This window comes from Gallus gallus, chromosome 2, assembly GCF_016699485.2.
Source record: "Gallus gallus isolate bGalGal1 chromosome 2, bGalGal1.mat.broiler.GRCg7b, whole genome shotgun sequence".
In the NCBI taxonomy this organism is placed as follows: Eukaryota; Metazoa; Chordata; class Aves; order Galliformes; family Phasianidae; genus Gallus; species Gallus gallus.
The window spans coordinates 18486078-18511552 of record NC_052533.1 but is presented as its reverse complement, the minus strand read 5'-3'; the positions used below and the strand labels follow the sequence as shown (position 1 = coordinate 18511552).

Below are 25475 nucleotides of genomic sequence, written 5' to 3'. Positions count from 1 at the left end.
GTGTGATCTGAACAGTGCCTCACCTCCAGGTAAAGTTTGAAGTAGTAGGAAAACAGTATAGTTATCAGCAAACTGCAGACAGTTTGTGTAATTCAGCCAGCCACTTAATTTTATTCATGGATGACTCTAACTTCATCCTGTAAGATTGCCCTATTCTATAACTCTAGTTTCTCCAACAGTACAATTTAAGAATGAAATTGTTCTGCCCCATGGGGCAGGTGATAACAGTTTCAATAGTATGACAGTAAATACAAAGAACCATGACTAGATTAGTTTAGCAGGTATGCTAGTGTTTTAATGACTTTGGTCTCCATTAAATGTTCTGTTTCCTAACACATCACCTTGATCTCATTGAGCTACTGAGTTTAGAAAGATATCTCATGAAATGCTCATTTACAGAATTGTTTTTTTTCTATGCAGAACTTCTTATTACTTTGAATATTAATGAATATATCAAAATACATATACATATACTGGCCTTGCACGCATTCTCTTTTATTCAGTCATAGTAGAGATGATTTCTAATTGTAAATGAATCTCAGAATCAGAGAGGTTCTTTACAGCCTTCCTTCACATATTTATATACACTGATGTGATTCTCCATTAGCCTTCTCTTCTCCAGGCTGAACATTCTCAGCTCCCTCAGCCTTTCTTCATATAAAATTTGCTCCAGTGACTTAATTATGTCAGTGACCCTTCATTGGACTCACTCCAGTAGCTCTCTGTCTTATATTAGAGAGTCCAGAGCTAGATACAGCACTCCAGATGTGTCACATCAGGAATGAGAAGAGGGGAAGGAAGAATCACCACCTCCCTCAAACTGCTAATAGCACTATTCCAAATGCAACCCATCAAGCAGCAAGCATATCATTAGCCTTTTTGACCACAAGGTCACACTGCTGGCTCATGTTCAACTTCATGTCCAAGAACACACTTGGGTGCTTTTCTGAAGACCTTTACAGCTGACTAGCCCCCAGTATACCCTTGTAAAAAGAATGAAAAGAAAACGTAATGTTTGAGCTTCAACCAGTGCCATTTCCCAAATCATGTTAATTCTCATCTATGTCAAATAATCATAAAATGGGCCAAATCAATTACTTTATTTTCATTGTGCTGACTGTGACCTGTGACTTTTTATCAGCAATAAAAAACAGATGCTTTAGATCAAATTTCAGTGTAAATGGCACACTATGAATCTAGCTACAGACTCTTGTTATTATAGAATTTCAAGGAAGAGCTGCATCCAACTGTGAGAGGAGGAATCTCACAAACCTTTTCCTCCACTTTTGGCATTTTCTTGCAATTAACAAATGTTGTGATAACTTTCATCAGCTAATTTTATGAAAACAGAGCAAAAAACATCTGGAAATAAAATACTGTATTATACCTAACTATATACTTTAATGAATCTCATTCCATTGATTCTATGTGTAGCACATAGCACATATAGCACATAGTTGATGTATAGCAGTGCGTGCTCTTCCAATAGCAGGATTAGAAAGACTAAAAAAAATTAAATCTGTGGAATTAAAAACCCCCAGAAGTTAAAAAGAGTGACTTTTTAGTTTTCTTCAAGAAAGAAAAAAAATGCTTTTGTACTTGTAAAAATTTCCTGTTGAGTTCTTCTGATTTTTTTTTTATTTTTATTTTTATTTTTTTGAGATGGCGTTGATTGTAGAGTTCTTTATCAAAAAAGTTTAGCTTAGTAATCTATTTACATCTCAACACAGTCTGACTGGATTCCATTTAATTGCAGTTGAAAAGATGTTCCTTGTGTGAGTTCCTGCTACTGCAAAAGAGGTGTCATTTACATTACTATATGTAGTAGAGGCTTCATTATGCGGCAGTAATGAAATAAAAAAAGACTGCAAATGTGGTAGACTGCTCAGATGAAGGGAGGATATAGGATGTCACATTGAGTAAAGTCCCTTTCCAAACAAACTAAAGCTCCAGGAATGGGTTGCTTAAAATTGCATGTTCCTTAGCGATATAATAAAAGAAAAGCTTGATATAAGAAAAAGCAGTATATAGACCCAAGAGAGCTTTTGATAAGCCTTTTTATAACAGGGTAAACATTAGGTAGTGCCTGAACATAACATTATGAATTCTTAATGTCCCATCAACTCCCTTGCCTGGGAAGTCAAATGATAACCTGGCAGGAGGGTTTCTCATGCAGCTTGATAATAAATACCTTATCAACCAGCATGCAATTTTTCTTCCCATTTATCTGCTGTTTCAGAAGTCACAGTCACTGCCTGAAGTAAATCTTCATAGCAGAGCATTGTAGCAGTACAGCACAATTTCACTTTGCTCCTGGTATAGGAATTCACTCCCATTAAGAGTAAGCCATACCTGATGAGCTAAAGGGATATATTACCAGCAGACCTTCACTCTGAGGAATGGGGTAAGAGTGGGTTGCACCTACTGAAGGTAGATGATTTATCTCAGTTCAATAAGGTGCTCATATCTCTGATACCAAAACCTGTAAACATGCCAATAAATAAAATGAGCAGTCCTTTGCTGAAATGCAGTGTCAAAATATGTGAGGATCTTGCCAACAGGAGACCTAGCAGGACAGGGAAATGCACAGCAATTTGACATGTATTTGGGGTAGCAGCTAAAAGCAGCTTACAAGAGCTAGTAGACTTCTCTTGTTCTAGCAACATTCAATAATATTTTATGCAAGAGGAGAAATAAGCATTAAGTATTTTTGAGGAGGAAAAGATGCAAAATCTGATGTTGTGACACTGCCAAAAAATTTATCAAGTACACAGGCCATATAACACTGATAATAAATTAAAATCGAAGGAGTGACTGTTAGGCACAGAATCCCTTGTTCTACTATTTTTGAAAAAATCTCTCAGAAACTTAGTTAAAATTAGGTGAAGCTCAGAAATTTCTTACAGATTTCCAGTTGTAGAAAAGATTACAATGTTAACTTGGACATCAGAAGACTACTTCATCAGGAAAGGCCCAAATGTTGCATAAATGCAGCCTTTAGAATGAAGAGAAGACTTCATTATAGACTAAATACTTAAAAGGTTAGTGTGAGTGTCTTAGGAAAGACCTGCTCAGACAAGAAGAATGGCAAAACGAAAGAATTTGGATTGTGATGTTGTGAGAACTGACAGAAAACGTAAATTTTAATTTGAGCACAAATGGATCAGTAGCAGTGAAAATTTAAGGTATATGCAACTGAATCGTGAGTGCTACTCTGCACAGGGCTAAGTCTTCCATTATGGTATCTTAAATTCCTTTCATAGTCAGAACTAAAATGAAGAAAAATCAGGGAGTACTTTGGTAAATCATGTCACCCATCATAATTCCCTTTCCTATTGTAATTCCATTCCAGCCCCTGCAATTCCATAATTCTGTAATTATGGGCTAGTTTGTAGTCTAATATAACATTTTCCAGTGCAAAGTGTAAATGGGATTCCAGCTTTTTGTCAGAGACTGGCAAAATTGTTCCTGGGATATCCAGGAAGAAAACTTGTCAATGATTAAAATAGATTTCATGATGAATTTTCTTGCTAACACAGTGGGAGAACTTCTATGCATTGTGTTTCACTTTGCTAACTTGAGAGCTCAACCATACTGTCTTAGGATATATCAGAGTGTGAGTATTTTGTTGTGTGTTCTCTGTGCTTCAGACACTATTGGGATAGATGCTTCTCAAGTGGATGTATCAGGTTATTTTCTGGTTTTGTCTGATGTGCATTTTGTGGTAGTAGTAACATTTTGTCCTCTGTAGGTAAAAAGCAATGTTGTGCGGCAGTTTCCTTTGGGCTTCTCCCAACAAGAGTTTTACTAGCTGATATTGGTACTGATATTGGCCTATTCATTAAACTTCAGTGGGGGAAGCTTTTAATGGAGAAGCGTGATTCTGGTTTTGGAGGCAACAAAGGCTGTAGCATGATGTCATTACCGTTACTCTTTCAAGATTATAGACACATAGTGGGTTTCTATTCTGGTGTAAGCAAAGGATCTGGTGCCAACCATCAGTACTGGTGCATAGAGGCAGATCCGCTCTGTGGCGGGTTTTGAAGAAAGTTTCTTCAGGAGGATAGGAAGGACAAAGCTTTCATTTCTGAGAGTAATCAGAATTTCAGGAAAGAGTTTCAGAGAAAGCAGCCAGCCCTGGTGCTCTTCTGCTTGGGTTAGTGCCCTGCCAGGTTGGTCCTGTTTCAGCCTTTCCTTTGGGCAGCTGTGGAAGGAAGAGAAGCAGCACAATACAACTCTGTACACAGTTGCACTCACACCATGGTATCCTCTTTAGAGCTTTTCTGATCTTAGTTGTCAGCATACATTATTTTCATAGAATCAATGTAAGTCACATCAGTTACATTGGTAGAAATTCTTGGTTCTGTTTTTTTAAGATGTTCCATTTCTGCATATTGTCAGAATTCTGCATAATGACATGTGAAGATAGTAAAAGGATGGTTTTATGTATTTTTATGTACCTGGTGAATTTTAAAAGCAATAAACAGTGCAGTATTGCCCTTGTAAGTCAGAGAGAGCATCCAGGGAAGATGTAAAATGTCTACATCCAGTATAGTGGGTTCCCAGGCTGTGGTCTTCTCTGGGGAATGAGGTCTGCTAGACTATACATTACAATTCTGATGAAGCCCTTATGGCATGACAGATGTAGAGTCACAAACTTCTCAGTACATTATGACGCAGTGGAGCTCAGTAGGGCCAAGGCTCAATTTGGCTGACATTGCAGGAAAAAAGTCTTCTGTCATGGTTCATTGAGTCCTCAGAATCTTGCAGAACAGCAAGGTGTGGAAGAGGTTCTAGCTATGACTTTAACCCTCTTTTCTCCCTAGTGAGTCCTTTCCCCCCATCATCCTCTGAATCTCCTTCAAACTATTCTCAAACTTTTGCTCTGAAATTTTCCTAATATACTAGGACTTCTTCCATGGTTTTTTGTTTTTTTGTTTTTTGTGGGTTTTTTTTGGTTGGTTGGTTGGTTGGTTGGTCTTTGTTTTGTTGGTTTTTGTTTTTTTTTTTCGCCAGCATATAATACTACTACCCAGAGATCTGAAAAAGAAATTATCCAAAGAATTTTTTCTTTATCATATCTCCTGGTGATATCCAGACCTCTCACCATGCTCACAGATCCAGTTTTCTGTCAAGAAGCAGAAAACTTCTGTGCTTCTGTGTCCATAATGTTGATTTATAAACCTACTCATAGCTTTGGTGTGCTCCTCATCTCACTTGTCTGCATAGATAGCTCAGATGTTCTATGTAGTTATGCGTACTTTTTCCTATCTTATTATTGCCTTCAGTGCATGTATCATTAATCCCATAAGAGCCAAACTGCCTTCTCTTGGAAGCCACTGTAAAGTGTGCATGTTTTGAAAGCAATTACAGTTCCAATGAATAAACAACTGAACTGTTGTTTATATTATATATATTTATATATAATATTTAAACTAAATAAACCTGCAACTGCTGTGCACAGAGTGCAAACAGAAGTGGCATTTGTATGGGTGTTTTTATAGTGATGCCAACAAACACCAACTCTACAAACCACTTAAGCAATACATCTCTACCTGATGTTGCAGCCATAGGCCCAGACAATATTTTTTTCCTCTTGGTTACGTATGTCCAAACCACCCTTCTTTTCTAGATTCAATTCCATTACATTCAAATACAAAATAAGAACATTTCTAAGTGTTTCTATCTACATTTATATAACACGCTCAGCTATTAGTTTTCCATCTTACTGATATTACTGTAGTGTCTTGTCAGATTGAAAACAAGAGAGAATTGCTGAACGTTCTGCAGTGGTTTTGAAGGAATGCAGTTTGTGGCTTTTTAAAATGAGGTAGTCCAGTGAATGCTGGAGAACACAGTGCCCTGTAATACCTTTTCAACTGAGTCCTGAAACCCAAAGAGGATGGGCAACCAATTGTGTGAGTGCATTTGCAAGGAATAAATAGCTCTAATGTTCAGATATGAGAAGTTTCTTTATTATTAAGTGCCCCAAAATGTATACTCAGGCTGGACATTTGAAATTTTTCCTTAATTTCTTGACAAAGATATAGCACACTTTGATATTGTTCTGCACAGGACAAATAAATGACATTATTACAAATGAAGTTCTTCAACCTTTAAAATTCCAAGAAATAAATGTTTTAAACTTCCTTCTGAAGAATCCCACAGTGAAAACACCCAGCAGTGTGGGTTGTGTGGGAAAAATCTCTTTTCAGAGATAGTACAATGTCAAGAGACAGTTTTCTCAAGAAACTGCTAATTTGTTGTAGTATAGACCTTATCCTTTCGGGGTTGTTTTTTGTTGTTGTTGTTGTTTGTTTTGGTTTTGTTTTGTGTTGTTATTGTTATTGTTGTTGGGGTTTTTCTTTGCTGCTATTATGCCTTGCTAACATCAGTCTGAAAGCTAGAGGTAGTTCCAGGGAATTGCAGCTCTAAGTTGTTGTTTTTTTCCCATGTGTCATTGTTAGCTGTGTTGATTTGAACCACTTTATGGTGATATTCCTGTTTGCTTCCTTGCTTGGCTTCCTGGGATTTAAACCTAGTCCACAGTCCTCTTGCATTATCTGCAGGTGACAAAAGTTCTGGCTTATTTTCTGATAATCTCTCTGTTGATTTGGTGGGAAAGATAATTTATTTCACCATAGCCATTCCAATAGTAGTTTGTGAAAACAGATGCTTTTGGATGGGAGTAAAAGTGATGAGTTCCCTGAAGCAGCTGTAGCAGTTATGGTAGCAGCCAGGAGGATGCCAAATCATATTTTTATGTACTTTCAAGGGAAATAAATAGTCTGCAATTTTTTTGTGCAAGCTGAATGAGGTAAAAAAAAATCATAGGTTCTCCATTTTTCCTCTGCTGCCATTCATGACCTCCAACAATGAAGACAACTGTGCATGCAGGCGGTAGCTGAAAGCAGTTTTGTTCCTACATCTGCCTGTGCATGCTTCCTGAATTCAAACCTTAAGGAACTTAATCGCATTAAAAAAAAATAGAATGTGCACAAGACTTTATTTTGCCTGCTGATGTTTCCTGGGAGGTAAGATTTTCTTCTTGTATCTTGTTGGTTTAATCCATTACTCTCTCCTTCATTATTCATCCAAAGGGAATTGGCTAAAATGCTCATGGAAAAAAATATTACCACTTTTCTGTAGCTGATATCTTATGAGAAAAGCTTCCTATTCTATCTTATGCAGCATACAGACGTTTTCAACCACTTAACATTTCCACCACTTAATAAGGAACTGCCTTATTGTCGTTACAGCTGATGTTTGTCTGTCTAAGACTTTGTACATTAAGAGTAATCCTCCAGCTGCCCTGCCACAGCTTATATCTTTTGGATGTGTGAGAAGTCCTGGGGCTACAGTTACTTTCCATAATATTGAAAAGAATTTGCATATGTTCTTTGGGCAGAAACCAAATGTCTTTTCCTTGGCAAATACTGTCTAACCACATGTGATGATCGCTTTTGGTAAGTTTAAACATAATTATGTTGTAACCTGCACTTCGGTTTAGGAGACAGGGATCACTGTTTACGTACCCTATAATTACATGGTATTTACCACAGATATCCTGCTTGTGCCTTACCATATGATTAAGTGACCAACGTTTATCGTCAGTGAAGTGTATGCTGCATGATATGCATCTTCCACATAGTAGAACAGTAAATAAAGAATTGGTAAAACTGGTAAATTAAGAATTGGTTTCAAAAGGGTCTGTTCAGCCTGGGGGAAAGAAGACTCGGGGGGGCAGACAGTTATGTTGATGGAAGTTCACAAAGAGGGAGAGATTGCTCAGGGAGATACGAGGAGTAGTGCATCCAGTTTTAATTACCGGAGTTAAGTCATGGAAAGGGGCAGATCTGTCTGCTACTTCCTTACAATGCCTCTGTTTAAGGGGTCCTCTCAGAGAGGGGATACGAAGTGCAACCAGAGACCATGATGATATGCCTGTGAATCATGAAAGCAGGTGTGAACCAGGCACACATGGGCTTGCTTTCCTGAAGACCAAGGCGCAGATAAATGTCTTCCTATGTCTTCTTGTTCTGAGATGTATCTTCACTGCTAATTAGTCCTGCCTGAGAAAGCCCATACTTCCTCACACCGCTAAACTTTGTGCCAAGCGTGAACAAACATGATGGACAAACAAGGAGCTGGAGAGCACACAGATAGGCAGGATATTAGGAGTGGTAGTACAGGAGAAGAGAGAACAGCAAAAAAAAATTGAGTATTTTCAAGTTTGATACTACAAAAGTTTTATTCAAAGGTGAAGCTTTTTACTTTTATAATTTATTTAATGTTTTAAAGCCTTAAAATGCCACTTTCCCTAGTTCCATACAGACTTTTTATTTATGACATCTGTACAAGCATGAAAATATCTTATCCAACCAGTGGAGATGTATACCAGAAATAGAGTGCAAAATTAGATTTCCCAACAGCTCTATTCAAGTCTCATACCAAGATTTAGCAATACCGAGGTTACTGCAGTGACACAGCTGCTAAGATATTTGGCCTAAGCAAGATAATCCTCCCGCCATCCTCTTTTCTCTGGTTCCAGCCTGTCTATGAATAGCGCTTGTGTCTGTTTGGCTAGAGCAGAGAGGCACTTGGGAGCTATCGCGTAGCAGTATCTCCTGCCTCTGTCCAGGAATTTTCCCTGGGGAAGTATGCTTTTGATCAGGAAGGAACTGATATAAGGCATTGGACTCTAAGTTATCTTCAGGTTTGTTTCTCCTTAACTTGAAAGAATTCACAGTTTGGAGTAATTAAAAACATATGAGCAGATATATCATTGGGGGTTGCTTGTAGTCCATAACGGTGTTCTTACTTATAAGTGTTCATATTGCTTCCCTGTTCTTCCTAGAGATATCTAACAGCTTCCTGACAATGGATGTCATGTGGCATATCAGAAAAGAAACCTTTACTGGGAGAGTTTCATAAAACATAAACTCCCAAGTCCCTTTGCTCAACTGAATGTGGGATAGTCATTAGAATGGGTTATATTCCACCAGATCATATACTGGGAAACTACGGCAAACTAAGAAACGTATTGCTATTTACTAAGTGATATATGTTACACATTCTCAATTTTTCCGGATAATGCATTCAGTATTAACAAAGAAGAAGGAAAAATAACAGTGAGAAACTAATCTTTAAATATCTAGACCAGATAGTGTAAAAGTACAGCCAAGAATATGAGGATTCTGTCTGGCTTCTCTTTTTTCTCTCAAGTAAATACACACAAGAAATCCTCGTAAGGTTACACAATTAAGAAACAGTATTTTATATTTATACCTTCTTGGGTTTAGCTTTCAGATAGCCCACTTTTCAGGCTGAAAGAAGAGGGTTAGTGCATTTGGTGTAGTCAAGGAAAGGCAAAGCCAAAAAATCCGTTTAATCTGTCTCTAATTCATTTTAACCAGAAGGGTATAAAAAAATATAAAATAGCATGAGACTGGTTCATTTATACACTGATATTGTAAGTCCATTAAGGTATTTAACTTTCATGGATTGTCTGAAGGATATGTAGTTGCTGTTATCCTTTAATTATACTGTAATCTTAGTGCAATTACCATGCTGATAAAATTCTTCCACACACATAACAATAAATTAGCCATTTGGGAATAAATGGCATTACTTAAAGCTTACTTCAGTGAAGTATCGAAGAAATATTAATGTAGTTATATAGAACTGCTTGTGAAAATACATGACATTATCTGTTTCTAGAATTCAGTATTCTGGTATATTTTAGAGGTGTAAAATTATAGCATATTCTTGAATTTGCTTAATCACAAGACAGCCGATGGAGAAATGTCTGGAAAAACACAGTGAAAACACATTTTACATGCAGTGCAGTCTTTCGGAGGCTGCACTTTAAACACTGATGCAATGTTTGTCAGGCTCACCTGATAAATATGTGAGCAACACGATTTCTGATCCATTTTATTTCCCCCATGCTACATCCTGCCATTTTTTCCCCTGAACATAAAAGTGTCTTCAGAGTTCTTTGGTGGTGTTATTCCAGCAACAAGAATAGATACATCAAATGTTTACTGTTACTGCATAGAAGATAAAAGAAGGTAAGACAAAAAAAAAGTGATCAGTCAGAAACATCCAATAGGACAACAGAATCATCCTGTAACTAAAATGCATGTCAAATTTTGCAGCTATTCTCAGCAGCTATAGACAAGGCAAGAATTGTGCTAGTTAATAAAGCTCAAATACCTTCTTCCTGTTCAGGGACTTGATCTGGTTATTTTCAGTTAAATTCTATGATGTTGGTTATAATCACACTAAGTCAAATTAAGTAAAAGAATGGGATTAAACCAACTAGTTCAGTAGTATCTTTGTACAGTGCCGGTCTAAACAAATGCCTTCTGACTTAATGAGAAGATGCATCTAAAGTAGAAATGTTTTATCTCTCTAGAGAAGAGTAGCTGCAACAGGGCTGAGTGTTTCCCTGTTACTTGAAACAGTTACATTTATTTTTAATAAAAGATGAGCAGGAAGAAGTGTTAATGTGTGTGGAAGAGTTTGGTTTTTATAGTCTTGTTTGTGTGGCACAAAATAACATTACATCTCTTATTTGAACAGAGGGGAAGTATTTGTAAATTGGTTGTTTTGTGTGCTGAAAGTTTGAAATTAGTTTTCTTTAATAGTTAATGAATAAATATTTATTAGATGCTAAATTTTAATAAAGTTTGTTTACAAAAAATCTTTTAAAAGATGAATATAAATGCTGGTGAATAACTGAAGAGAATCATTTGCTTTAAAGTGGCATTGAATTAAAGAATTGAATTGAACATCACTGAAGCTTTGAAAACATAAATGCATACCTTCTTAAGTTATGCTGGTGTCGTATACCTTATATCAATCTCAGCCAGTGGTTTCTGTTGCCTAAGTAACAACACTCCTAAAATTTCCTGGTATTCAGGGGAAATCTTGGTTGTTTGAGCATATGAGATCATATCTTTGCCGGATGATTACTCTGTTCTCCAGCATCTTACTAAAGTGAAAGTGGGTTGAGGAATAGTAGTCCATATAGTCAAAGATTTTATGAGTTTGGTTTTGATATGGAGTTTTCTCTTTGCACATACAGATTTAGATTGTGAAAGAAAAGAAATCTTAGATGGATGTCTGTGAGCTGGTCTCAGTTATAGGTCTTGTCCAAAGTATTATAGTGATTTGAGCAAGGGTGCACATGAGGCCAGGCATGCACAGCATCAGGTGTGCAGAGGCCCTATCCTCATGTACTTCCTGTAACCTATGCAGAGGGTGCAGGTATGTTTCACTAGCTCTTACTTCTGTATCTAAAACTAAATCCTGGCTAAAAAAAAGGCAGCAATCTATGTTTTGCTTTCCCTAGTTTTTTACTGCTTTAAGTTTATAAATGTGAATATCCAGAAGTTACTCAAATGGAATTGAAAGAAGATGTCAAGCAGATATGTTGAGATCTTACTGGGTAAATGACATACAATAATATTTACCTCAGAATGTGCTAAAACTTGTTTTAAATTTGTAAATTACTACTAGAACCTCAGTCTTACATGATGTTTAAATAAACTCCTATGCAGTACTTCTCAGTTCTTCTGGTCTGTTTTTTTTTCCCCCTACTCTGGCAAATAGTAATTTACCAAGAAGAATGTATGCAATTTTGCATTACTGATGATCATAGTCAGTGAATTGGAGAACTCAGAGGAAGAATTTTTGATCTACTTTCCCACTCTTTTTCTTTCTCTGACAGCTGAACACATCTAGATGGCAAGTGAATCAGTTTTCCCTTTTAAGCTGTAAGGAGCTTTTCTTTGTCTTGATAAATGATGTCCAGCTCTGCTTGGCTGAAAGCTAGGCAATAAGCACTTCTTTGGCTCCAAAGCTGATTACAGTGTTTTGTTGTTTGCTTGTTTAAATAGGCCCAAGGTAAGTCTTTTATCTCTTCTGTCCTAGTATCTTCTCCATCATGGATGAGGAAGTAGATCCTCAGATGAGTTAGTTTAATGTCAGTCTTTAAACAATATATAATTACTAGGCCAGGTATGAAAGCTGTGAGAAGTGTGAAAACATTTGTCTTTATGGCACTGTACTTGTGCTGATTCTGATTTCCATCAAAAATGATCAGTGCCCTGGGTCTAAGATGGTAAAGAGGGAGTTGAAGCACCACTGTCCATGAGGTAGTTCAGGGGTCATAGGAAATAACTCAGGACAGATTGCCTCAGAAACCTTTGATTACGCTGAGACCAAAGCAGAAGTGGCCAGAGAATCAGGAAGCTCCTGCCAGTTCTGCTGCAGTTTTCTCTCTTGGCTGCAGAAACAGCTTTCAGAGGGATTTGGAGAAAAATGAGAAGTAGAAGTTGTATGCACTCATTCTGTTTAAATAGGAAAATGAACTAGGAGAAATGAAAGAAATAGTTCCTTTATTCAGCAAAACATTTCACTATGTGTATATGTTATTACATCTCTGCTAAGCCTGTTTCATATCTCAATATACAAACTAAAATCTAGGCTTTCCCTTGGGTGATCTGGGTTGGAGCCTACCCTCTTAGGGAAACCATTTCTGGTTCCGTTTTGGATGCTGCTGTTATTTGCCTTCTAGTTTATATGCTATGAGGGCACTTGAGTAAACCCACGCTGAGCTGTATGCTTGAATGGAAGCACTGCCTTCACCCAGTGATAGTTTCTCTCTCATGCAAAACCTTTCATTGTTCATTAACTGTGAGCAGACTGTTCCTTTTCCAGCTAAGTAACCAGAGTTTATACTATTAATAAGCCTTTTAACTTATGGTTTCACTTAGCATTAGTTGCCTCATAAGAAAGTAAGTTATTTTTCAAAACAGTCATTTCTTTCTTGTAATTGTTTTTATTATTATATTTAATATTTTGTAAGAGGCAGGTTTTCTTTTTGTAGGAAAGAAAAAAGTGTAATTTGTTTTGAGCTCCAGGTTTTTGTCTCACACTTTTATTATTCTTTTTACTGCATAGTTTTTCACTTATTCTTAAGTTCCAAGAATCATCTTGTCGGTTCTCTAACCTGGAATTAAGCTACTTTTGAAAAAAAAAAATTATCATCTGTCTTCTGCTTCCCTGTGAGTCAACGGCCCATTTTATGCCAAAATCAGCTTTGCTGGAGATTTTCTGACATGGTTCAGGACGACAGCTAATGTGGTAATGTCTGTAATGGGAAATATGAATGATTCTGTACAAAACGTATGTGAGACAACACACACTTTCATGACAAAAATAATTGATAAGTAGATTTTTTTTCTTTTAATGAAGTTTGGGCCAAACTTATCTGACATTTGGTCAAGCTCTATGAAAAAAAGGGAAATACAGTTCTATATTTAGTGTCTATGTCATACTGCTTACTGGCGGATACACAAAGTTGTTTAGAGTATTCCTATTCTTGCTAAATGCTGTGGTATTTCAGGAAGAAAAAAGGTGTTGTCTCATATTCTTATTTCCAGCAGAGATTGTTTTGTAGAACAAGCAGTTTTATAGCTTTTTTTTTTATGAGAGCAATGTGATGACTATTTCAAGGAGTAATTCCACATCGACTTATTTTATTACTGTTATTTAACAACATTATTTTTGTTATATTTTTTAACAGATACAGTCATTCTTTTTCCCCTGAAAATCTTCTTTTTGCCAGAACATCTTTTCCCTTTTTGAGGGAATGGCTGGGCATCCAGCAAAGTTCAACCCACCTGGTAGTAGGTAGAGTGTTGTAATAGCTTTCAAGAAGTACTGAGCTTCTTACATGGAGTGTACACATCACAAGCACAGAGTTGTATAATTCTGTATATTCTGTATCTCTGCTTTTAAGATATGACCAGTTATTTTAGGTAAATTTTTAAAAATCACACATAATGTTATAACTAAGCTGGCTTTTGCTCTAATTCAGCTAGATGCTAAAGTGCCAAACCAGTTTATTGAAGCATCAGATACATAAAAACAGGCTCTGTGTTACCTAACTTGTTCATGCAATGCCTTAGAAGTGAGAAGATGATTATCAATATAGATATTTCATTTGTATTTTGCCTGCATATCCCGTTCTGTCATATCTTTATAGATACACAATAGCAATTTCAAAAGCCTCATTGTCTGTGCTGCTTTGAGTGTGTATTCTGTTATTCTGCACACCAGGGAAACATTATAAAAAAATGTCGTAATTGATACTGACTTTGTGTGCAACAAGGAGTAGGAAAAAAGAAACCACAGAAAGCTTATAGCCATATTGTTATAAACTTATTTTCAGATTATTTGTTTCATCAGTTGTGCCCTCAGATTATGATGTGCATCCTGGGCTATTCTACTTAAGCCACTGAAATGACAGGCTAGTATAACCAACAGAAGTGATGGGAGAGCTCCATTTTGTCATGTTTAAATATAAGTGAAATGTTAGAGATGGTCTGTCAATCCAAAAGCTGCTAGTGAAATAGTTGTGCTCTTTTAGAACAGCGTACACCGGTTTATATCTCAAAAATTTTCCAGGAAAATTTCCTGAGCCAAGAAAGCTACTGCTGAAAATTATAAATTACATCAGATAAAGAGCGTATTTCAAAGTGGGGAGATCTTAAATACAATTTGAAATCAACTGAGGTCCTGCATCAAGAGAAAATGTTTTGATAGTTTAGTAGCAATATATATTTATTACATATCTATTTCCCATATGTTTTTGTGACTGTTCTTTTGTTCATTATGAGGAGTAGGGTTACATCCTCATTGATTTTCAACTGGCATTAGTTCATCCTTAGTTTTTGTTAGATTTATATATACATGCAAAACTTACAGTATTCTAAGCACTCTTTCCTGTTTGATATCATTCCAATGTTTAGAAGCATATTAGATATAGTACTTGAGAGATTTGGACGAAAGTACTACCAGCTCCTTCCACAAAGGAGAGATTAAGTGATTCAGGAAATTTTAAGTCTGAAAAATTCTTCCTGACTAAATGAATCACCCATGAGTATTTGCCACTGTCAGAAAATTAGGTCACAGATAGTATAAGCCAATTTTCTACAGAATTCCATTCAGGAATAAGTTAGTTTTACGTTTGCTGCTTTCTTTAAATTGTAGTGGCAATGATAAAATGTCCATGCTCAACAGTGGCTACAGCCTTTGAATGTCTGGGATGATTTGAAATGACTTTGTGTTCCTTTTCAAGTTGTTCCAATGCATGACTGGAGTTCTCATTAGAATGATCTTCATGCAAGGCCTGCCTGCTTCCCAGCTATCATCCACCTCATGCTTTTCATTTTTGTCTGAAGTAAAGCTGCATCCGGCAAACACTTGGAAATACGCTCTTTGATTACTAATTCCCTGCACTGATTGACTTAGTTATGTGTTCTAACACAAGCAAGTCTTTTGTTTTCCTATTGTGTTCTGCCTCATTATGAGTTATAAAGGTGACATTTGTACTGTAAATAGGAATGAAAACCTGAAAGGGAAACTGTATGTAAAGATGGGAGCATTGTGCAAGGGATGAATAAGTACTGAAGTATTAAGGCTAGGAGCAACACACGAATATGTCTTCAGATTCTGTTATCTTCAAATATTATTAAGGAGTGATTTCAAGGTTATAGACCTACCCAAGACTGAGTTAAAATACATGCACATGTGACCAAGGAGATAATATAAAGCACAAATATTTTATGAAATTGTATTTATTCCAAATGTCTAAATAAACATGAGGGAGTGGTTCTCAAGGCGGTGATATTTTAGAAGTATGCAGCAATAAATAGGAAAAAAATGAAATGCATTTCATGGACTGTGCTTTGGCAGGACTGCTGGCTACCCTAAAATGATGACTAATGAAGTCTATGGATGACTTGCAAATGTGTGTGAATGTTTTTCCGTTTTTTAATTGTTGTTTCTCTCTGTCAATTAGCAAAAGAGAAAAAAAGTTATTTAGGTATTTAATTCAAAGAATCTTCAGTGTGGTTTAATTCTAGGATTTAGTAGCTTGGACGTTAAAATGCTGTGTTCTTTGAATACATAGGTATGCTTTAAATGATGTAAAGGTGTTTAGTTACCTAGCTCACCACCTTGGTAACACAGAATTTTTCAAAAAGAACTTAATAAATAGAATTTAAGAATAGACACTACAGTCGAATGAAAGTTCTTAAGTCAGGCTCTGCATTTGGCATTTAAAGTATTCCCTCTGTTTACTTGGAGTTCATGAGCCTTAACAATGCAGGTTTATTTGTAGACCATAAATTGTTTAAAAATGCCATTTAAGTACACGGATGGCTGTTTTTCCTCAGAGGAAAAACTTTAATTCCAAATTAGGAACAGTTTTTAGTTGAGAACTGCTGATGTAAGCAGCCCTGGATGTACAATTAGTCTGAAGACTGTTGTGGATTTGGGGATGAACAGGACAAACTGGTGAGATCTGACGCTGCAGAGAGTGTTCCAGAATTACACCTTAGCTTACAATCATGAAAAAAAACCTACCTGTTCCACTCCTCATTTGAATTTTTTTAAAGATTGTTGCTTCTGGTTGTTTGAAATGGTCTCTTACTCTGTTTCTCTACAAATATGAGAAAAGATTAACCCAACTTCTGAAGAGGTAATAATTGGCAAAAATAAATATGTAGATAAATAAATAGCAAAAAGGCAGGTTGCTGGAAGGTGTGGAAAAAACTATAGAACATGCATAGTGGTAAATGACTTTTTGATAATGTCACATATTTGCCTTTTGTCCATAACTGGAATTTGTCTTCCTTGATTTGCTCTGTTTTTGAGGGTTTTTTTCTGTATGGAAAATGTCTTCTTGAACGAGTGCTTCAATTGTTTTTCTTGGATCTTGTTCTTCTGACAGTCAGACATCTTCCTGCAGTTTTAGATCTTATTTAATTCACTACAAAATTGGTGATGGGATTAATTTCTCTCAGAAGACCCTTTACTGCTCTGGCAATGCCTGGTTAAACCTGCTATTCTATTAAATCCTTTCAGAAGTTACTGAAATGGTCACAATATTTTTTCTTTATTGTAGGTTTCATATATACTGGAGAAGTTGTGCATCGAATGCTAACAGCTACACAATATATTGCACCCTTAATGGCAAATTTTGATCCCAGTGTATCAAGAAATTCAACAGTCAGATACTTTGATAATGGTATGTAGTAGTCCTTCATAAATAAATGTGTCTGTGTCCCTTGATTCTTCGCATTTTCCTAAATATTTTTGAAGGAAAAACTGAAGATTTTTTCAGTATCTCTTTTTTTTTTAATTCACAGACTATTCAAACATTGTGGCTAGACATCCAAAAAACTTCTTTATTTAGAAAATAGTTAGAGTCGTTAATGCTTTTTCCTAATTGGGTAGATTGCTGTTGTTTATCAAAGTACATGAACTAGCAATGTGTTTTACCAATTTTAAAAAGAAGAATCTGTCTTCTATAAAAGTACAAGTTCCTGTTCCTTGAAAAATTATACAGAAAATACTGTCCAGCCCCTTGGCTAAAATGGAAATAAATAGTATTCATGGAGTGCAGGACCAAGTCTATACAGAAGTGTGGCAGGTGTAAGGTTAATAAACCTGTCAAAGACTGAGTGTCCGTGGAGTTCCAGGATTGGAATCCAATACGCTCGTCTATACCATGAGTTCTCAGCAGTCCCCTGTAGAAAAGATTGAAAGATTAAAAGGCAAACTGAAACATTTGCAAAGTCAAAACTCTGTAAAATATTTCAAACGCCTTAAATGTGTGGGCATTTTTTCATGAACTCAGTTATAATCAATATTTTGAAAACATAAGCTATGTGATTAAATGACATCTGCTGCCTTATCTCAGGACTTTAGTGGTTGAATACAATGTCACTTATTCTGTATTCTTAATTTAAAACCTAGGGATAATATAAAAAAATCTGTTTCTTTTAAATGTTCCTTGATAAGTCTGTACCATCCTTCGGATGGTTATGCACAGTGAATTAAAACAAAGATTATGACCATGTCCAGTAATACGTCCTGGTTTCAAACAGGAGTGTGCATTTTTATTATTCAGGTCGGGGATCAAAATGTATCCTATCACTTTTTCACACAGTCATAAATTTTTCTTACATTCTCATCCTTACTTGTTAAGAATTCAACAGTGTTGCATGAGAACATCCTACTCCTTGAACTTTCTAAGAAAAAAAAAAAACAACAACCTGTTTTCATTTTTTACATCTGGGACCAAGGCCTGAAATTTGTCATCTTTCCTGAAAGAATTAGAATATTCCAGGAAAGATACTCCTGATTATCATTGTATTCCATACCAGATTTATTAGCTTCTATCACAGTGTTAAATATATTTTTGAAATTTTACATCCCTCTTCATGAATAAGGTATGATGATCTTTTGGACCACAGGTACTTTGGGACAAAGAATTTGCCATCTTACCCCAGATTTTTTAAAAAGCGTGAGTTGTCTCTTCAGCTCCTTATTACTTATTCATCACTGTCTTATCCCTCTGGGCAAATGTGCTAGTTTAGAACTGCATCTGTATGGCACAAGCACAGAGTGTGGTGACCTGTCCAAGTCTCCATCGTGGAGCTAATTGCCTACCTTCACATGAACTTACACAATGTCCTTGCGAATGAGGAGACAGTGTTTTGGAGGAAGCTGACCTCTGCTTTAGTTTGGTATTCTGAGATGCACTTACGGACTGGCTATAAAAGTTTATATTTTTGCTCCAATAATTTTAAAAGTCTCTCTACATTCCTTCAAAATGAAATTTAGTATACTCCAATAAGCATTAATAATAAACAGTTGATAAATTTGATTGCAAAAGGAAAAATGCTTAGTCAAATGCTCAAATTAATGAGCATGTGCTATATTTATGAAAGACACATGGGCCAATGATGCAATGTACTTACTGCAGTATGCACCAAAAATTTGCATGCTCATAGTTCCGTGACATCCTCTGACCAGATATATTAATAAAAGTTACAGCACTGAAGATCTATAACAAAAGATATTTCAAGGGTATATCAAAAATGCATTGAGCTAGAAGCATACTGAGCTATCCTGACCACTCTGCAAGAAATAATATTAAAGTGTTGTGAATCAAAGCTCATAACTCCCATTAGTGCCAAAAAAAATAGTATGTTAGGTACTGCATATAGTCCTGGAGAGAAAAAAAAGACATTTTCAGTAAACGTGCCTTTGGTGATAAGTGTCTTTCAGACCAAGCTGCCTGAAAGTATCTGTAACCCTCAACATCTATGCAACATGCTCATAGGATATGCAAGTCATTTGGGGTACATTTTTATTGCAATAAGTGGATATTCAGCCAGAGAACTCCTGTGAATATTAACAAGTCTCTTACAACTACATCTCTGCACACCAGACTTAATATTTACTCCAGCTATGAATTATTAGTGGTTTTAATTCAAGCTACATTTATTTATTGCCAGCTCCTAATATATTTCAACTTGCAGAGCCTCGGCAAGGGCTTGCACTATGCAAAAAAAAAAAAAAAAAAAAAAAAAAAACTAATGCTATTTATATTAATGCATAGTTAATGGAAGAATGTGAATTCTTCAAATAATAAGTTTCACAAAACAGGTAGTGCTATTAGCACTTTGCTTCTAGAGGTCTACATGGTGTGTGTATAAATATATATATATATATATATATACATATATAATATGCATATTATATATAGATAGTGGAAGAAAAGCCATGGCAGCACACATGTGAATGTTGGATTTTGTTTCAGAGATTCTTGGCTCCTTGTGCATCTCCAGACGAGATATTTGGCCACTCCTGATTTAACAGACTTTTGTGTGAGTAGCTGAGGTAGTATTTGTGGCACTGCGATGTCTACCCTTCAGAAGATTTCATCTGCAACATGTGTTTGTAGTATCTTCGACTCTTCAGATGCTGGGCTGAAAGTTGCTAAATAGAAAAATCACTGGGTTTTTTTTGTTTTGTTTTGTTTCAAGTAACTGCAGTTAAGTACTTTTCCTACAATCAGTTAATATTTTTCTCACATTTTTTCTTCCCTTTGCCTCTCTACCCCCCCTCTGGGGTTCACAGGCACAGCACTAGTTGTCCAGTGGGACCATGTTCACCTGCAGGATAATTACAACCTGGGCAGTTTCACTTTTCAGGCCACCCTTCTCAATGATGGGCGTATCATTTTCGGCTACAAAGAAGTAAGTTGGGTCGGAAAACTTTCATTTGAGTAGAAAAATCTCTTTATACTTGTCAGGAATTTCCCTCAGTTTTTGGTGGATGTTTTTAAGTTCAACTGTATAAGACCATTTCCACATACTGCTTCTAAGTCACCTATTATGCAGAAAATTACATTTTATTGTAAAAGTGATGTTTGTGATGGACTTGAAAAACATCAACATGGCTCAAATGTGCTACACCTAGATTTCAGCTGGCCCTTTTTGTATGGTTGCAAGTGTTGGTTGTTAGCAAAGTCTTGATTGTTTTGTAGATTTTTTTGCAGCTTTGAAATGTAGGGCAGTATTCTCAGTTCAACTAACTTAAATACTCTAGCATCAATGGTTAGTATTGAAAGGCTACGTTTATTTTACATCTTCAATTTCTTGGCAACTTGAAGGTCTGTATATTTCAAATAATAAGTAACTATTTTGTGTCTTCTACTCTGTGAGTCTTTCCATTTCTTTGGTGATAACACTGTTTAGATTGAAGCCATTTGGTTTATCTTCATAGGTTCAGTATGTTGCTCTCTTGATTGGGACCTTGTGCATTTTCCAAGTCTTTCAGAATTTCAGTTGTGTATTTGAATACTTGTGATGAATCTTTCTTTCTTAATACTAGACTAGTGCCAAGGCTATACTTGCGAGGCAGTTTCCTGCAAATGAGCATCAAAAGGTGGATAAGCTTAAATCTGCAAGGACAAGGAATGCTTTCTTTCATTTTGCGATTATTTTAATATTGCAATCACAGTTTGCTATGGAGAGTGTAAGAAAGTGTGAGTTTTCCTGAATATGTACATGTATTTTTATCCTCCATATTTAAAAAAAATGTTACCAGTGATATGACTTATTTTACAGATTTGGGGAAATCTGGTTTGTCTTCTCTCTTTGCTGCAGACTGTGTGCTATCCGGCTCAGTTGTCATGTTTGTGCAAAAGCCATGTACCTGAATGGAACAAAGCTACCCTCCCCTTCATTAGAAAGCTAGTTGGGGTCTGGGTTATTTTACTAGCAGCATTAATATCTTGTGATAAATGTCTTTGCACCTTGCAAACAGGATTGCTGCAGAATATTCTAACGGAATTATTTTTGTAGATGAAGGAAACTTCTGATATACCCACACACCTGGTTTTCCTTATCTTATAAAAGATGTGCTGATGTCTCTGACTCTCAATTTGTTTCTGAACATTATGAGCCATAGTATTCATCAATACACTTTATTAAAATTTTGACTCCAGCTTCAGAAAAGCTTTGCTCTGGTTACCACCAGAGGAGCCTGAGCTTCATCAAATGACTGTGCACCAAAACATCTTTATCTCCTGTTGTTGAAACCTTTTTAAAGGAAAAAAAATCTTCTGAAGACTACAGAAAATGTCCTGCCTTCAAGTCCCAGAGAAGTGGAGAGCTACACTACTTCAATTTGTAATTTTAAGATAAATTTGCTACAAACTATTCATGAATTCTGACATCAAAATGGTGTTGTTATCAGAAAACTGCTATTCCTGACTATCAGATCCTCAGTCCTTTCTGTCAATGTCTAGCGCTCTGCAAAATGAATCTAATATGGGTAATAGAAGCTGCTGCTCTAAATTGATAGTATCTTGTGTTCATTTTGCACAAATGTATGCAGTGGTGCTGAATGCCAGGCATAGAATATTTTATTCATTTATGAGGACAGGAGGAAATGAGTCATTACATTAATTTCACATAACTTGCATGCAACTATGCTATATGGTGTATGGATAAACCTAGTAATTTCTATGGTAGCACTGGATAGGTTTCTTCTTCTCAGTGTTTCTACTGAGAGCTTCCTCCAGAACTTGTCTGCTTTCCAGGAGTAGGTTGTTATCATTATCTGTTTCAGTAATCCTGAGACAAAGAATAAGAATTTACAAATGTGGTAATCAAGGCTTTTTTCCACTGCTCAGCAATGGAACCTCTCAAATTCCCTGCATAGTACAGCCTGTCACAAATTATTCTTGTCCTCAATGAAGTTTCTTTAGAGCTATTGCACACAGTCAAGGACACAGTCGAGGCTTTTCTAAGACAGTAGTTACATACTTGTTGTCTGCAAATAATTTGATAAAGTTTTTGTGAAATCTCAGATTATTAGAATTATATATTTCACTGGGACTTGCGTAGTTACTTTGGAGGATAAGATCTTTATAACACTACATTCACCATGTGCCTTTCTTCATTAAAACTACCTCATTCAGGAAAATGAAATAATATTTCCAATTACTGATCAAACACAAGTTGTCCAAAGAGAAAAATTGAGACACTTGTAAATTAAAACTTAAGTCCAGGGCTTAAACATCTGGATAGGAATTGATTTGGTTTCATTGCTGAATCCAGTGCTTTCTGAAATCTCCCATTCTGGAAAAATTTCTCTTGCTGGTGAGTTGTATTGTCATGAGCCCCATTAACTCCAGTAAAATTAATGATGTGAGTGCTCACTAGCATGAGTAAAAGTGGGAAGAGAAGATTTCTACCATCTTTTTGGTGCCACTTCATGTTAGCATCACATTTCATCAGAAATGACAGTGATCTATGGCAAACCTGTGAGGTCTTCACTGCATTGTCATAGGAAGCTTTCAAGCTGAAACATCAATGTAAGACATGTATCACACAGATTGCCAGTAATATTATAAAGCATCCCTCAGGAATTCTGTGAGTGACAATGGGAGTTTATCCTGAAGAACCCACTTTTAAAATAATTTTGATTATATATTTAATGAAAATACAAATAGAAACTAGATTTTACCTTTTATTTATGATTTATTCAAACCATTTGAGACTCCCTCTTCATTTTCTTCCTGCTTCCACATCACATTTGCTACCTCAGAAAACTGGTGCTGATAACCAAAGCAAGGTCTTGACTAGAGTCTGCTGAGAGTCAGGGAGATCTATCCAATCTTCTGTGTTCTGTAGTTTGCCTAGCAGGAAGCAGTCTGTAATGCATGGTTGTTATTGGAAATCCATAATAGATTCTAAAAGAAATAAAAATGTTGAAAAGCAGCTGAGCCACAAAAAAATGTGAAATCTGGAGACATCTGAATATCTTTCAGAAAAGTGAATGGGTAAGTGAAGTAGCTATGCAGTCAAGTTTTCAAAATGAGAAAACTAGTTGAAATGCACGAGATTTAGTTTGGTATTTTGTCTAATTCTTAAATGCTCTGCAAAGGTGAATCTAGCCCTACTAAAAATCATAACTATTGTGTTTGCTAATCTGTTTATCTGGTATTCCTCCTGTACATTAATATTGGATTCAGTTTAGCATTAATAACAGAATGTCAGATAATATTGGCATAAGGTCTGAATTAATATCAACATAATATTAGAATGAATATCAGCGCTGAATTACAGTGGGAATATCCAAGCAGTTTTTATGTACTGGGTAATTCATACAGTTCTTTCTGTTCCTTTTTGGAAAGAAAATACAGCAAGGTCCAAAAGCAAGTCAAATATTTATTTATTTCCCAATTTAGTTTGTTTAACATGCACATATCTTCATTTTAACTAACACTTTGCTTACACCATTAGTCAGTGCTCTGACAAGTGTTTAATATGTCAGCTGACAGGAGGTGGTACACCTCTGTTATATGTGAAATACTAAAGATACTGAACAATCTATCCAATAGGAAAGAAAAAGAAAGAAATAATATTTTCTGCAGATGAATACTTTTGCATAATTTAGTAGTAAGTACTTCCTTATATTCTAAATTTCTCAGTAGTTCAGTTTTCAGGAGCTCTTTTTTATTCTTGAACAATGAGGCTATTCATTATAATCTTTTCCTGCTAGCGCATAATGTTCCTTAGTGTAACACTTAGTTTTGTTTTCCTCTGTGATTAATGCAAGACAAATTACGCAAAGGTACCAACAGCTTCGTTAATGGTTTAGGATATTTTTCTGAATTTAACTCTCTTGAAGGCTTTCTTTGTTCATTTAAATATTAATGACTCCGTGTTTATCCTTAGAAACCTTTATAAAAGTTGAAATGCCTGTTCAGGTTGCCCAAAATGTGAAGTAAGAAAATAATTCTAAGAGACTTAGAGTTCCTTTCTACTGTACAAGTAGGCAGAAGTGAATGTGTGTGATTAGTTACTGGCACTGGTATAAAAATGATTTTCCTGCTATGTGTGATAGAACATATTCAATTTTCAGAGGTTCCAAGCACTCCAATCCTCCTGGTTGTTTATAGAAAATTTAAAAAGTGAACAATTTGAACAAATATTCTGTCTGCACTATACATTTTTTGCACTTTTTTTGACTCTGTTATTATTATTAAAAATATTAATATGAAAGTAGGATCTTTGGTTTTATAAGGCGTTCAACTTATTCGACTTAAAACCCCAAAATAAGTTTCATGCAATTTGGTCTTTAACTAATATTTGTTGAGGAAACTGGCAATGGAAATCCTATATAAGTACTATTGTATTCCTAATTATTATTTTGCAGCATACTCTGGCTCTTATCTTTGATTTGGGTTTGTTGTGGGGCAGTAATTGCACCCTGCTTACTATCTCCTTCAGAATAAAGTCAGAGGCTGTTATTTTATTCTTTTTTTGAAGTGTAAGATTCTGACTAGTCCTCAGAGAAAGATGAAAAGAACAAAATTTGGGAGTTCTCAGATGGAAAATACTGTCTAGATCACTGTTCCTAAGGAAGAATTGAATTCAGCATAAATTCTAAGTATTCTCCCTATTGTTGAATTATTTAATCAGTAATAGAGATGTCAGTGTCCCCAACGCTAACATGCATCTGGGAAGCTCACTCATATACCTGTGATTTACACAGTACAGGAGTTCATATTGTTGATGGTAGAGCCAACATATATTTTGGAATGATTCTAGTTAAAATCCGTCATCCAAATACAATGCCATAGAACACCTTGCTCAACTGTTCAACTTGTCAACCTGTCATGACATGTCTAGTCATTCAAATGAGAGATTCAGAACAGTAGCTTGCTAACTGTGTATGGATGTAGTTTTCAATAAAAATACATGTCATTTACCATAAGCCTCCTGTCAAAAGGGTGTATTCTCTAAAAAGACATAATACGGTAAATGCCCACTTTATCCTTCCATCTCATCAAAAAGATTTCACCTGTAAGTCAGTGCAGTCATCACTTAAATATTTGGTTCTGTAAAATCACTTATTTCCTCATACTATAAGAATAAAAATGCGTATTTGAAAATGCAGATTTAATTACACTATGGTTTTTCAAGAGTTTTTCTTAGGTTATGAATTACCTTCTACTTTACATTTTTGTTCCATATGACTATTTACTTGACATAGATTATATCTCAGTTTGAAGAGCTGGCTACACT

At 35.8% G+C, this 25475-nt stretch overlaps 1 protein-coding gene across 3 annotated transcripts in view; it reads left to right on the top strand.

The window, feature by feature from the left end:
• PLXDC2 (plexin domain containing 2) overlaps nt 1-25475 on the top strand; it is a 234730-nt gene that overhangs the window by 154898 nt on the left and 54357 nt on the right. For all 3 annotated transcript variants that reach the window (XM_418613.8, XM_046938254.1, XM_040691787.2), the window contains 2 exons: nt 16985-17107; nt 20011-20129. In XM_418613.8, coding sequence (XP_418613.3) covers nt 16985-17107; nt 20011-20129 — 242 coding nt within the window. The remainder of the gene's footprint in view (nt 1-16984; nt 17108-20010; nt 20130-25475) is intronic.